The sequence below is a fragment of the Macaca nemestrina genome, chromosome 1 (genome assembly GCF_043159975.1).
Source record: "Macaca nemestrina isolate mMacNem1 chromosome 1, mMacNem.hap1, whole genome shotgun sequence".
NCBI lineage: Eukaryota > Metazoa > Chordata > Mammalia > Primates > Cercopithecidae > Macaca > Macaca nemestrina.
Window position 1 is genome coordinate 43,489,987 of NC_092125.1, and position 16,228 is coordinate 43,506,214.

At 38.2% G+C, this 16,228-nt stretch overlaps 1 protein-coding gene across 9 annotated transcripts in view; it reads left to right on the forward strand.

The window, feature by feature from the left end:
* LOC105484596 (hemicentin 1) overlaps positions 1 to 16,228 on the forward strand; it is a 514,524-nt gene that overhangs the window by 48,775 nt on the left and 449,521 nt on the right. For 3 of the 9 annotated variants that reach the window (XM_024793708.2, XM_024793709.2, XM_024793711.2), the window contains one exon: positions 5,523 to 5,729. The exons of 2 other annotated variants lie outside the window; for them this stretch is intronic. In XM_024793708.2, coding sequence (XP_024649476.2) covers positions 5,615 to 5,729 — 115 coding nt within the window. In that variant the 5' untranslated portion in view covers positions 5,523 to 5,614. Of the gene's footprint in view, positions 1 to 2,356; positions 5,730 to 16,228 lie in introns of those variants that run through there. 4 more of the 9 variants (XM_011746391.3, XM_011746392.3, XM_011746404.3 and 1 more) reach the window with 3 other exon arrangements.

Sequence of the window (16,228 nt, forward strand, 5' to 3'; positions counted from 1 at the left end):
TATTCCATCTCTCACACATCCAGTGGTTTTGTAATGAATAACTCCTTTTACTCTTCAGCTTAAAGTCCTTTGGTGTCTTTAGGATATAATCCAAGCCTTTACAACTGGTTTCAAGGCTGCAAATGATCTATGCTCGGCTCCCTTTTGTACTTTCTCCACACTTGAACCTTACCTGTAGTCCTATAAATGGGCCATGTCCCTTCACTCCCAACCCCAACTGAGGCCTGGTAAGTTTCTACATATTCTACACTTACTTGAGATGCCATATTTTCTGGAACACCTTCCCTGATTTGCCTTTCCTGAGAGAGATGTCTGCCCTATTCGCTTCCTAAGACTGCTAGGTTTCATTTTTCAGGACATTCTTAAGCTGTTTGCTGAGCCCTACAAAACTGTAAGTGCCTTGAGGGCAGGGACTGAGTTTTCTCTCTCTAGTACATAGTATAATCCCTGGCTAAATAACAGGTATTCCAGAAATTTCTTGAGGAATGAATAAGTAAACAACTGAGTACAGTTTGGGGTTAAGAGACAATAGAGGGTTCAGGTTATTAACTATGCCATTTTTATGGATTTTAATTACTCTATCTGTCAAATAAGGGGTAATATTGGATAATACCCAATAATTACTTGTATTAGTTCAGTTTATTGGATACTTGTTATTCACCACTTCATATATTGTTATTCCTGAGTAATACTTTCACTTAAGCTTCACTATTGTTTTTTATCCCAACCCCTCCTACTCTTTTATCCCAACCCCTCCTACTCTCATCCTGGTCTGGGCCCTTTTCCTAACTGAATCATGTTCTCTTGATTTATATTCTTGGTATTCTCAGCTGACTGCTTGTCAAAATCTAATTTCAGGGGTTCATTTATTCTAAAGTGTAAGTAAGATTTCCATCCAGGGACTACTTTGTCCCAGAAAGCTACATTTTAATATAAGACTAAACTTTATTGAAAAGGAATAAGAGACCCTCCTGTGTCCCAAGTCATACATTCATCAATATATGAGACTTAAGAGATGGATTTGAGATTATGGAAGATATAAGTCTATTTCTACATATATACATATGCACGTAAAAATGCCATTTAGGTATTAGATGTTCCTTTTTTCTTTCCCAACTATGGCACCTTGTGGATCTTAAATACATTCATAAGTGCTATCACCCACTTGATGGTAGTGAAGCTACAAAAGACCTACAAGCAATCAACTTGATAATGTACTATTATATTGGCTATCCTTTCTTCCTTACTTCATTACCTCTACCCCTCATGCCTGTACCCTGGGGTCACACTCCAAACCATCTCTAGTCAGACTAGAAAACCCCATGATTCATAGAGTACTTGGCAGAGTATACAGAAGGGTCTTTTCTCAGTAGTGGAAATACTTAGGCATAGACTGAATACTGCTTTGGTTTCACCTAACAAATTTTAAAAGCAAACCCTAAAAGGATCAAACTGTTTCTAAGCAACTTAATTCTGTCCCAGAATAAAGCTCAAGCATATTGATGGGAATACAAAGATATCCTTGTTATCCTAACAAGGTTAAATTCACTATGTCTGATAGGTAGTCAAGGATTATGAGGTCTGAAAAGACAAGAAAATACAATCCATAACAAGTAGGAGTACTGACCAATTGAAACTGATCCAGAACTGACACAGATATTAAAATGATCAAATGCACACATTAAAGTTATTATAACTGTGTTCTATCTATTTATACACTTAAAGGGAGAAAAGGAATACATAAAACAGATCCAAATTAAACCTCTAGAGTTGAAAACTACAATGCCTGAGATGAAAAATATATTGGACGAGGCAATTGGCAGATTGAATAGTGGAGAGGTAAAGGTTAATGAACTTGAAGAAATAGCTATGGAAACTATAAAAAATGAAGCATAGTGATCAAAGAAAACAATATTTAAAAAAATGAACAGAGCATCAGTGCACTGTGGAAGAACTTTAAGTAGCTTCATATATGTGTAATTGGGGCCCCTAAAGGAAAGGAGGTTGAAGACAGAAAAAATAATGGCCTCAAATGTCCAAATTTGATGAAAACAGATGGAAGAAGTACAAGAAATATGAGGGGAGCCACATCAATGCACATCATAATCAAATTGCTCAAAAACAGTAACAATAAAAAAAACTCTTAACATCAAGAGAAAAGAGACATTGTTTATATAGAACAAGTAAGTACAAAGATGATAGAGATTTTATTTTTATTGGAAACAATACAAGCAAGAAGACAAATGGAAGTGCTAAAACAAAAACAAAAACTTGTCTACCTAGAATTCTTTACTCTGCAAAAAAAAAAAAAAAAAAAAAAAAAAAAAAAAAAAAAAAAGAAAAAAATCTTTGAAAAACCAAGTGAAATAAAAACTTTTCCAAACATACAAAAGTGAAAGAATTTGTCTCTAGTAGAACTGCATTACTGGAATTATTAAAGAAAGTCTCTCAGGGAGAAGGAAAATGATACCAGCTGGAAATCTGGATCTACACAAAGAAATGAACAGCACAAAAAGTGATAACTACATGGGTAAATATGCTAAATTCTTCTTATTTAGATCTCTTTAAAAGATAACTGACTCCTTATGCAAAAAAAAACAATGTAATATGGGATTTAAAATATAGTAATATGCAACAAAAATGGATGACAAAAGTAGTAAAAAAGTCAGGAAGGGAGAAATGGATGTATACTAGTCTACGGTTCTTATACATGAAGTGGTATAACACTGCATGAAGAAAGGCTGGTAAATATGTATACTATAAAGTGTAAAGCAACCACTAAAATAAACAGTCTTAGCTAATAAACTAGCAATGGAAATAAAATGGAATCATAAAAAATATTCAAAAAGAAGGCAAGAAAAAGGAACAAAGAATAGATGGGACAAATAGGAACACATATCATGATGGCAGATTTAAACTCAACCATATCCATAATCGCATTGAGTGTAAAACGTCTAAGCACACAAATTAAAAGGCAGAGATTATTAGACTGGATGAAAAAGTAAGACCCAATTTTAGGGTGACTACCTAAAATATACTTTAAATATAAAGAAAAAAATAAGTTAAAGGTGAAAGGATGGAAAATGATACACCATGCAACACTAATCAAAAGAAAGTTGGAGTGTTAATATCAGACAAAGTATATTTTGGAACAAAGAATACTACCAGGGACAATGAAGGCAACTTCATAATGATAAAGGCGTCAATTCATCAAGAGGACATAATAATCCTAAATGCTTATGTAACTAACCACAGAGTTTCAAATACATGAGCTAAAACTCATAGAACTGCAAGAAGAAATACACAAATCCTCAATTATCAGAGATTTCAATGCCACTTTCAACAACTGATAGAACAAACAGGCAGAAATCACTAAGGATATAGAAGATTGGAACATTATTAAACAACTGGACCTAATTAACATTTACAGAACATTCTACCCAATAGCATTCTTTTCAAGTGCACACGGACCACTTACAGATCATTTAATCCTTAATAGGTGGAAGCTATCATTATTCCCATTTACAATTGAGTAAACACAGGTCTGGAAAAGTTTGGTAACCTTCTGAAGGTCACACAGTTAAATGTCACAGCTGGGCTTTGAACCCAGGGTATCTGACCCAGAACTCTTAATCACTAGGCTCTGTGGCCTCCCTTGAGCACCTGGAATAGCTCAGGTCTCTGTGACTTAGAATGAAATCCTTTTTAAATAAACAACAGAATGGGAGACTCAAATAGCATTCTCTAAATACTGCTTGGAAAGGAAGTACCTTCCCCCTTTCCTCTCATATTCCCACTCAGCCCAAATGGCCTGTCTGCTTCCTTTAAGTGACATGACTTATCGGTATCATAAACTCGGGTTCCACAGCCGCTGGGGCTGAAAAGAGACGACAGTTGTAGACTACAAAAGGTTGGTGGGAGCTGACTCTTTCTCAGGCTGCATCCCCGTCGGATGGGCGGTCTAATATACATCCAAACAGAAATCAAGATGCCTGTTTGCCCCTCTTTAAATGCTGGGATCTGGACAACAACTCCTTTTCCAGGAAGGAAATGTGTTTTTATTCAAATGACACAAAGAATCGTTAGTTCATGGTAGACTTTCTTTGCTTATCCTCTTATCTCTGTTATTAGTACTGTATAGCAATCACAACACGGAAAAACGTTGGCCTCTCTTCAGGGTGAGGTTTCCTTCTTGACTGGCAAGAAAATGCCATAGAGGGGAGCACCTTTCTAATGGATCTTTGGCTGAGACCTGAGACATGACTGTTCTAGCGGAGGAAATCTGAAACGGGGATATTATTCTGCCTTACTATGCTGCGTGTAGGATTCAAACTGCTCAGCAAATGTGAATCTTCATAATACAATTAAACAATCAATTTTCTCTTTGAATGCAATGTCTCACTCTTTCCCCACACCTCTCCCGCCCCTCCTCCTTGTCCTTTCTACGGGGCTTCCATCCTGTATTCACATTCCCCCCTACAATTAGTGACTACCCAGTTCTTGTCTCTCATTTCCCTCATCAGCCCCTTTCCTCTTCCTGGGCGTCTTGCCCCTACAGCGTTCTCCTCCCTCCCTTCCTCGCAGTCCACGGTCTCTGAGGAGATCAAAGAGCCATAGTGTGGCTGCCTCCCAGCTGAGATAATTTTCCAGCTCCCCCTCCTGGCTGGGCCGAGTTGTGGGCTGAGAGGTAGGAGGCTGGGCTGGGGCGTCTTGACTTCTGTGGGGAATTAGGAAAGAAGTATCCGAAGCTGCGTTGTACACGATAGAAAAACAAAATTCCCTTTGTGCTAGTGTGGTGTCCCTCGGTTTGGGTCTTTGCCACACATTCTTGAAAGCCATTGTTTACACTAGGGTTTTGCAGGTTAGGAACGGTGCCGGTGGGAACCGAGCTGACACTGCAAGCGCTTCCCTGGCACTGAATTGACCCTACAATCAGTTGAGGGGAAAGTCACCCTCCAGGGGGGCCTCCAGAGCAAAGGAGGGAGGACGGCAACTGGCCAATCAGGAGGCGAGGCCGAGACAGGCTTCCCCTCGTCGCTCGTGAGCTGCAAACAGTGGAAAGTTGGGAACCTCAGTCGCCGGCCCAGGCGGAGAGCAGCGGCGGCGGCGAGGGCAGCGGGACTCCGGCCGCGGCGCCGCAGGCTCAGAGTTGCCCCCGGGGCATGGACCCGGCGCGCCGCCAGCACTCCGCCACAGGCTGTCCAGGGCCCGCGGGCAGATAGCCGTCCAGCAGGAAGCCGCATCCAGACAAAAGCTGCCGCATCCTTGCCCTGCCCAGCCCCTGGAGGGATTCGAGTTTGGTGCTTGTCCCCGTCTGATTCTCAGCGCCAAACTTTTTGCTAGTTCAGAGATTCCAAGAGTCTGATGAGTTACTCTGAGAGGAAACCCCCTGCCTGTTGTTGAGGAGGACTAAGCACAGTGCTTAGGCGCTCAGGGGGAAAAGAAGTGGAAAAAAAAGAAAATGATTTCCAGGGAAGTTGTCCATACAGTATTCCTGTTTGCTCTTCTTTATTCTTCCCTAGCTCAAGATCCGAGCCCCCAGTCAGAGATCAGAGCTGAGGAAATTCCCGAGGGGGCCTCCACGTTGGCTTTTGTGTTTGATGTGACTGGTTCTATGTATGATGATTTAGTTCAGGTGATTGAAGGGGCTTCCAAAATTTTGGAGACATCTTTGAAAAGACCTAAGAGACCTCTTTTCAACTTTGCGTTGGTGCCTTTCCATGATCCAGGTAAGGGAAATATTTATACTTTGTCTTTGCTCTGTGTCATGATTACATTATTTCTTATGCTGTGAATGAAATTGTTTGTCAGGAAGTTTCAAAACCATTTTTAAAAAAACGTGCAGCTGAATATAGTTGTAACAAAGAATTGCTTGCTGGCGTCTGGGTTTGCTCATTGATACCTACTTAAATCTCAGCCCTGGTGGAGATGGCTTGTTTAGGGAACTTGTAGAGTGGTCCTCAAACCTGGAAATGTGGAGTTATGAAAAACAAAACCAAAAATCTTGGGCAACGGCATCAAAATCACTTAACTCACTTAGATTTTAGAACTAAAGCATGTTTAATTACGAAGGCAGACTTGGACACGAATTTATAGCAGCAAAGCTTTAGGGGTTAACATCCGGATTGAAAGCACACTCTGAGGATAACTCTCATTTAAGAGGGGAAAAAACCTGTTGTATGAGGCACAAGGAAGCCTGTAAGTAGTAACTACTGGTGGAACTGAAGACATGAAAAGAAAAGAGAGAAACCAATCATTTCTTAACTGAATCTATTCATCTTTGCACCCGGGCATCATTAGATAGGTTCACGGATGGGTATAAACATTACATCCGTGTCTCCTGCAGTAGAACTGCATGTAATTCGGAATGTCTGTGCTTTTTAAAGGTAGTTGAAGCGAAATAACTTCATTTTTTCCCTAAAGCCATGGGTTTCAGCGGCTCCACTGTAATATGATCCTATTTACTTTTTTCAGTTTCTCTTTAAAGTAGCACCTCTCTGTGAGGCTTATAGGAGCCCTCATTGCCATAGCTGAGGGTAGCCTTGCAAGGGGAGCCCTGGGGCTGGCAGTCTAATGTCCACCTGAGTTTCATTAGCACAAGTTGCTGCCCAGTTAAAGAAATAAAGCAGTGGTTTCTTAACAGCCCACCCCCACTGTTCTCCCACACTTTTCCTGCTTTTGAAATTCTCCCTTCACGAGAAGAACTTGACACAACCTCTTCACAATGAGAGTGTGATATCGGCAATCTCGAATTCTTTCCTGTGCATTTAGCAAAGGTATATAAGTTCATATTATTGGTAGGTATTAAATGTGGCAGGTTTTAACTATTAAACAATGGCACTGGGAGAAATTTAAAGAGAAATAGAACTCTCGGATTTTCATGCTCTTCAAATGATGAAAGCAATCTGTCCTCTTCTGGGATATGTAATATATGTATACACACATACACATACATACATCACATATATGTAATTACACATATTTGTAATTTCTACATTAGTTAAACATGAAATATTTATATTTAAATAAAGAATGATTATTTACTGTGTTTACTGTCTTAGTAAGACACGTCATATGTTGTGATTTTCAATGTATTAAATGTCAAGATGCCAACTGTGATGCAGTTTGAGGTTTTTGTTATTTCGGGATACCTTGAATATGTTTCTTCTATATGGATGAATCTGAAGTTAGCTAAAAAATGAAGTAAAATTTTGTTTTTTCTCTAACACTACGATTTGCTTTTCACCAAAGAACTCTTATGAAATTATATTGCCGTAAACAGAATACAAAAATTGCCCCAAGTTATAAATGGCTACTGGACTATCCTGATATTTTGAAGTGATATGAAAAATTATTGGAATGAATTGTATTGTGGTGCCCTGCTTTTAAGTTGTTACCAAATGGTAAAGTTTGTGTATTGTTGTAGTTGACTTTCCTGTAGTTTAGCAATCATGATTTAAAGTGGGGGGAAACTTGACATGCTAATAACAGATGAATGAATAAATTAGAGCTTTTCTAATATGAGAAAATGGTTAATTTAAATTGGTTTCAAAAACTTAATTGTGTATATAATTAAAAAGAATTATTAATTCTGTTTACATTGTGATTCAAAGTAGAGAGAAGTGGCCAAATGTTTATGTTATGTAAGGCTGTTTAAAATATAATATTTTTCAAGATAAAGAGAGAAATTGAAGTTAAAACATACTGTTAACATTAGTATTTACTTTACTAGATTGTGGTACTTTATTTGTGTGATATCTTTCCTCTGTGTGTGTATGTGGGTATAATTCTTAAGAGTTTTTGGCCTCTTTGTGTTTTTTTTTTTTTTTTTTTTAAGACAGGGTCTCACTCTGTCACCTAGGCTGGAGTACAGTGGCACTATCACGGCTCACTGCAGCCTCAACCTCCTAGGCTCAAGCAGTCCTCTCACCTCAGCCTCCCAAGTAGATGGGGCTACAGGCACATGCCACCACACTTGACTATTTTATTCGCAGAGACAGGGGTTCCACTATGTTGCCCAGGTTGGTCTTGAACTCCTGGTCTCAAGTGATTCTCCTGCCTTGGCCTCCCAAAGTGCTGGGATTATAGGCATGGGCATCTTGGAATGACAGGAAGGACCTTAAATGGGAATTGGCTGTCTTAGTGAGTGACATTAGAAAAGTACATTTACTGTTTGAGTGTTAATATCATCAACTATATAAATTGACAGAATTCTATGTGAATATCTCTAAGGTCTCTTCTAATTGTGACAGTTAATGACTCTGTTTTACATATGGTTGTTTTCATAGTCCCTAACACATATTCCTATGGTTGAGTGACACAACCAACATGGAAAGAAATAACGTATGGGATTTAATATGATTATATAATAATCTTGAATGCTTATAAGCCCTTTGACATCTATCACATTTAGCTAGATGAAATAATGGATACATTCTGGGATATATTCTATGTCTTTTGATATAAACCTTTAGATCTTTGCAGATGTTTGCTTTGGAGCCCTGCATTACAGTTTAGAGCAAGGTGTGTGTTTGCAGATGGAGTAAATTTAAAACACATGGAACACATAGGTGTAGAGGAGGCAGGATGTCTAACAAGTTGAAAATGAAATAAGACCATTCAGAATACGTGCATGTAAGAAGCACTGTGTTGAACTAGCAGCACATGTGTCTAGAGTAGGAGGAGGTACCAGAGATGACCAGGGGTCATGGAAAGGTGGGCCAACCTTTTGATTTTGATGTAACTTAACTATGGTTAAGATGGATTTTCCACTTTCACAATCACAATCACAGTTAATGTATTGATTTTTAATGGTTTTGTTGAGATGTAATCCCCTTACCATACAATTCATCCACTTAAAATGTACAATTTGATGTTTTTAATATATTTACAGATAGGTGCAAACATTGCGACAGTCCATTGTAGACATCTTTATTACCACAAAACCAAATCCCATACCCTTCAGCTATCAGTCCCCTATACCCCAATCATCTTCCCCTCAGTCCTGGCCAGCCACTAATCTATTTTTTTGCTTCTATAGATTTTTCTGTTCTGGACTTTTATACAAGTAGAATCATATTCTATAAGGTCTTTTATGACTGGCTTCTTTCACTTTAGCATAACATTTTCAACATTCATCCATGTTGTAGCATGTATTAGCACTTCATTCCCCTTTTTATAGCCAAATAATATTCCATTGAATGATACACCACATTTTGTTTATCTGTTAGTCCATGATGGATATTTGAGTTGTTTCCACCTTTTGAAACATTATTGTGAACAATGCTCCCATACATATTCATGTACAAGTTTCTGTGTAGACAGTTGTTTTCATTTCTTTTGGGTATATACCTGGAAGTGGAATTGCTGGGTCATAGGAACTCTATGTTTAATTGTTTGAGAAACTGCCAAGCTGTTTTCCAAAGCAGCTGTACCATTTTATATTCCCACTAGCAGTGTGTGAGCAGTTCCGATTTCTTCACATCCTCAATATATTACGATTATTATCATTATTTGAAAAATGCACATGTTCTTTGTTATATCACGTAGATTTATAAGGCTCTTATTACTTATAGTTAAAATAATTTAAAAAAATAGAAAGTAAACTCATTCCGGAGATTATTCTCTTTATGTAGCATACAACTTCTTTTTTTCTTCCAACTTTCATTTTAGATTCAGGGGCCACATGTGCAGCCTTGTTACATGGGTAAATTGTGTGTCACTGGGGTTTGGTGTACAAATGATTTCATCATCCAGGTAGTGAGCGTAGTACCTGATAGCTTTTCAATTCTCAGCCTCCTCATATCCTCTCATCTCAAGTAAGTTCCAGTGTCTGTCTACCTCTTTGTGTACATGTGTACTCAGTGTTTAGCCCCTACTTATAAATGAAAACATATGGCATTTGGTTTTCTGTTCCTGCATTAATATGCTTAGGATAATGGCCTCCAGCTGTATCCATGTTACCGAAAAGGACATGATTTCACTCTTTCTTATGACTGTGTAGTATTCCATGGGGTATCTGTACCATATTTTCTTTGTCTAGTCCATCATTAATGGGCATCTAGGTTGATTCCATGTCTTTGCTAGTGCAACATGCTGTTATTGAAATTTTTGATTCTTATGTATTAATTTTTACTGTGCTTTTTACATAACACTCAAAATGTATTCCTCTCTTCCTTGAAATACAACGTTGAGGAGGGCTGATCATCTCTCTTTCACTATAGCTTCTTTTATCACTCACTCTCTTATATCCCCTCCTCTCTTTAAGGCAGGTACCAGAGACAGGAGGAGAGAGAACAGGACAGTGTTTTAATGAGTTACTTCATAGAAAGAAAACTCTTTTTTTCTTCTCTTTCACAATTGTGTCTCCACTTTCTTCCCAGGATATCTTATGTGAGTCTTCATGCATGCATTCATTCATTCACTCACCTGTGTTTCAGACCTTGCTTCACATGAAAGGGAGTAAAACAGATAAAAGCTCCTACATTCATGAGCTTACATTCTATTGCAGGGGTGGGGAGTGACACAGGCAATAAAGAAAACAATTAAAATATATATGGTATTTTTGATGATGATAATTGGTATGGAGAAAATAAAAAGCAGGAAAAGGGATGGGGAGTTTGAGGTGGATTGAAGGTGTTGGGATTTTAAATATGGTCATTAGGGAAATCCTCAGTTGAAAAGTTACATTTGATCAAAGACTTGAAGGAGGTGAGAGAGGGAGAAATGAGGATATCTATGGAAAGAATGTTACAGGTGGAGAAACAATAAATGAAAAACTCTCCTGATAAGAGCATCCTGACATGTTCAGGGAACAGTGAAAAGACCAGGGTCTGGAACACAATGAGTGATAGGAAGAAGTTAGAGGGTGAAGTCAGAAATATGTTAAAGTCATTTCAGGAAAGGGCTCGTAGTCCATTGTGACTTTGGCTTTTACTCTGAGTGAGATGGGTTGCCATTTTAGGGTTCTGAACATAGAAGTGGCATGATCTGACTTATGCATCTACATAATCATTCTGTTGTTTGAGAATAGTTGGAACAGAGCAAGGACAGAAACAGGGAGAATAGACGGGACACTATTGTATAATTCAGACAAAACAAGATGGCATATCTTGCATGAAGTTGGTGGCTGTGGGAGGTGTGAGAAATAATTGGATTTTCTGTATATTTTGAAGATGAATCCAAAAGGATTTAATGAAGAACTGGATGTGAGGTCTTAGAAAAATAAAGAAGACAAGACAGGTTCTGAGGATTTGGCTTGAATGATGCTATGGTTTGGATGTGGTTTTTCCATGCCAAAAATTTTATGTGGAAATTTGATACCCAATGTGTCAGTGTTGGGAGGTAGGACCTAGTAGGAAGTGTTTAGGTAGATCCCTCATGGACAGGTTAATGTCTTCCCTTGAGGGCAAGTTCTTGCTCTTACGTGAATAAATTAGTTCCTTTTAAGAGTAAGTTGATTGAGGGGGGGGGGTGGGGAGGAGCTCAGTGTTTCACACCTGTAATCCCAGCACTTTGAGAGACTGAGGCAGACAGATTGCTTGAGGTCAACAGTTCAAGACCAGCCTGGCCAACATGGTGAAACCCTGTCTCCACTAAAAATACAAAATTAGCTGGGTATGGTGGCACGTGCCCGTAGTCTCAGCTCCTTGGGAAGCTGAGGCAGGAAAATCGCTTGAACCCTGGAGGCAGAGGTTACAGTGAGCTGAGATTGGACCATTGCACTTAAGCCTGGGCAATAGAGCAGACTCCATCTCAAAAAAAAGAAAAAAAAAAAAAAAAGAGCAAGTTGTTTAAAAAGAGTCTGGCTTCCTTGGTTTTTCTCTCTTGCTGCTTCTCTTGCCATGTGATCTCTTTGCAATGCCCCACCTCCCTTCCATCATCCACTATGAGTGGAAGCAGCATGAGGCCCTCACCAGTTGCAGCTGCCCAATTTTGAACTTTCCAGTCACCAGAATCATGAGCCCAATACACCATTTTTCTTTAAAAATTACCTAGCCTAAAGCATTCTGTTATAACTACAGTGAATGGACTAAGACAAGTGAATAGAAGTGTAGCTTGGCCTTTCACTGAGATGGAGAAGAATGAGCAAGAAGCAGGTTTGATAAAGGGTGGTAGGATGAAGTTTTGATTTTTAGGTGTTAAAGTCTGAGATGCCTTTTGATACTCAAGTAGAGATAAGAAGATAGTTGGATATGTGAGATTTAAGTTCCAGGGGAGATGTCTTGGGATCCAAAGACATACATGTAGATGATATTTAGGACAATTAGACTAGACAAGATCATTAAGGGGGACTGACTATAAATGAAGAAGAGAAGAGGTCTGAGAACCTAGCCCTGGGTCTCCAAGGTTTAGCAGTCAGATAGATGAGGATGAATCAGCAAAGCAGCCCAAGAGATTGAACTCAGGGTAGGAGGAGAAGAGTATGTTATACTAGAAATCAAGGAACTGTTTCAAAGAAGAACTAATTGGTCACTTAAAAGGAGGATCAAGAATTGGCTAATCAGTTTAGCAATGTGGAAGTCACTGGTGACTCAACAAGAACAGTTTCACGGAGGAGATGGGAGTGAAAGCTTGTTTGGAGAGAATTCAAAGAGAATGGGAAAAGAGGATTTGGAAATCTTTGTAATTGTATTGCTGCGTCCAACTACTGGAACAGTTGCTTTGTTCAGAGGCTAAAATTGAACTTAGTTTTGATAAACGATTCAACCAGTATTTTATGAAATACAAATAAAAATAAAAAGAACATCCAGTTTGGAACAGAAGACTTGTGTTCTTTTCCTTATTCTTTTCACTTCAGCAAATCATTTAACCTTGCTCGAGTCTCTGTTTCTCCACCTAAAAAATTAGTGCATTGGTAGGTTATTATCAAAGTTCATGATTTACATCATTATAATATAGAGAAAAGTAAGCGACTATAAAGAGGTTCAAAGTAGCAAGGACTTGATTCATTGGGAGAAATATTGGCATTATATATCTTTGTATATAAAAATTTTCATTTTAATACAGTTCATCAGCCTTCAATAACTTGGTATAGTTTGACTGTACCTACACAGTGTTAAGAAAATCCTCCAGGATTTTTTTTTTGGTAAAATGATTCTCTTAGAATATTTTTCTGAGTGATAGCAAGATCATTTGAAACCATAATGAATAGAAAGATTTTGACATGGAAGATATTACACATTTGGACCTTGACAACCTATGCACATCTATATGAACTGAACTTCAAATTGAAATGTTGTCAGTTTCAATATATATAGGAAAAAGAACCAAAAAGTTAGTCTCTGTGCCTCTCGCACATCCTACAGGAAGGAGGATTTTCATGAGCAAAATGATTGGTCTGTTATGTCCAAGAGAAATTCAACTGAACGGAATGCACTAAACTTTAAGAGTTAGAGACTTTGGACAAGGGCAACTCTTCTTTCTTAGGATAATAAATATTTCAACTTTGGTGAGTGAGTCTTATGTCACTGGATGTCTCCTGAGGATATGTAGAGGTGTTTTGCTATGCATAACAAATACTTTCTCTTAAAGTATAGGGACCAAAGTTTGGTAAATCAGATATTTTAAATGTGTTAGGGATGTTTCCCATTTAACAGAATCCTCTGTGACTCCAAGAAATGAAGTATTCCCCGCCCCCCTTGTTGATTAGTTAAGGAATAGCCTTCTACTTTATTGTTGATAAATCAGAATTTGACATTGCTTATGATTTGTTTCTGATCACACAGACAATAACCATTCTTGATGATCTTTATAATTTTGCTTACTCATCTTTCTCCCTGACTAGACATTAAGCTCCAAAAGACTACTTGATTCACCTTACAGCCACACAATAGACACTCAAGAAATGTTTCATGAATGAATGAATGAATGCTGCAGACAAAAACTGATAATTTCTCTGGGTATTTTTATCCTGCCTTTCATATCTATGATTTTACTTTTTAACTCATAAGTAGAAGAATACATTTTACAATATAATAATTTGCTAATTAGGCCTTTTTGGTGATAATATATTTCCCATCCAAGCTTGAATATGAAATGGAAGGATAATTATGACCCAGATAATGCCTGACTGAGTCTTGGGTAGTGATTGAATGTTTCTAAAGCAGGTGATTTTGTTGGGGATTTAAATGCAGTCTGGAATGTTTCAGCTGTATGCTATAAGGCAGTCTGCCTACCTTCCAGTTTTAACTGGACTGACTGAAGGAGTGTTAGAACAATTAAACTGATTTCCAAGGAGCACTGTGCAACCAGAGGACCCGTGTTGTAGGTCTTCTCACAAATCTACGGGGATTCTCAACCTTGGTTTTTGTGGTTTCTGATAATCCCATGAGGAGTCTTCATCACTGTGGAGAATAGGAAAAATTTAAAAATGGACTTATGTCAACTATAAGATGTCATGCTATCAGTGTTTCCTACCTTAGTGATGCTACTGTGGTTAAGTAAAACATTATGTGTGAAAGTCATTTAAAAGTACCATAGAACAAATGGTGTTGCTGTAACTTATTTGTCTATAAATATTGAATAGGTACTGGAAGGAAGGCAATTATCAAGGAAAATAGTACAACACTTATATAGTCAGACTAATAAAATAAATAGAAAAAGATTCTACTCGATGACTGTTAACCTATAGGCAAAGGATGATTCAAACTAGTTCAGTTATATAACTATTCTAATATATTTCCATATATTCAGTGCTTTGAGAAGCATGTATGCTTTACTATATTATCCCTTTGAGCCCTAGGCTCAATTGGAGCCTCATAATTGGAAAACTAGCAAGAGAATCTAAAACGTCAAAGATATGCCATTAGATCCATTCATTCATTCAGTTATTTAGTCTGTCAATTACAGACTTCTTACCATTTGTCAGGGACTATGCTAGATGCTCTTGATTCAACTCTATGAGAAATAGGGCAAGATAAATTACATTATACAATACTATGCTACCTTTTATAGCAGTAGGAAGCATAGGGTGCTGTGCAGACCTGGAGCAGTGCACCTGATCCTGAATTAAGATGGTGGTGGTAGCAAAGGTTTTCTGGAAGAGTTGTGGCCTGGACTGAAATCTGAAGAAAGTGCATGAATAAAAGCAGTTTAATCAAGCATTGAGGAGTTTGGATTTCATCCTGAAAGCTATCAGGAGCCTGGAAGGATTATAAGTAAGGAGTGACATGATTGGGTTTTTATTTTAGATCTCTATCTCCTGGATGGATTGGAACAAGGGAATCCTGAGAGCTGGGAGATGAAATGTGAGGCCATCACAGTTCAGGGGGAAACATTGAGGGGACTTGGGTGTAGAGATAAGGGGATAGATTTCTGAGCTATTAAGAATGTCCAATGGACTGGACATGGTCCTAAGAATGTAAAAAAAAAAAAAAAAAGAGAGAAATATAATTGCCTTTTGGAGGTTAAAATTTGAAATTAGCATATGATGGAAGAAAAAGATATGCAAAGTTAGCTTTAAGACACAACGTTACTCCCAGGCCAGTAAGTGCTGATAGCAAGCTCCTTATACATTAACTTATCCAAGATAAAATGTCAACCTAAAGTTTAGGGAATCGGCAATGAAAAAGAGAGTCACAGAAACAGACTTAAGCAGTGTACAGCCAAGTTCTAACTAGGGTTCAGGATGTTAGTTCATTCTATACTTGAATAACCAGCCCACGCATCAGCAGTCTTTCTAACTGTGGTGATAGACTGTTTATCCTTATAAATATGTAATGATGTCATTACATATTTGGATCATAATATTAACTCTCCTTTTTCTGGTTGAATGCTCACCAAATAGCCTCCTGCAAATGTAACCTCATGCACTTTCCTTATGGGGAGAGAAGGCTGTAGTCAGACTGGCACATACATCAGGTTCACCAGGCAGTTATATTTCTCATTGTTAACTCATATTTTGGCACACTAGTCATATCCATCAGTCTCTTTTGTTTAAAATATTCTGACAGTGTCAAGTTCAAGTTTCTGAATTTGCAAGTCCAAGAGCCAGTCCTTGATCAATGATGGTGAATTTATCAAAGTCTCTCTGTGTGGATCTGTTTGGGTGGCCTGTCTGTCTCCAGGTATCACTCCTCAGCATTTCCAACTGTCAGTGTTAGTATGACTAGTGCCAAGTAGCTGTTCTGTCCACTTGAAACTTACATAGATGACAACTGAAGCCATCGGAATAAATGAGATCATCCAAGGAGAGAGTGCAGACTGAGAAAAGGAAGGAGACAGGATA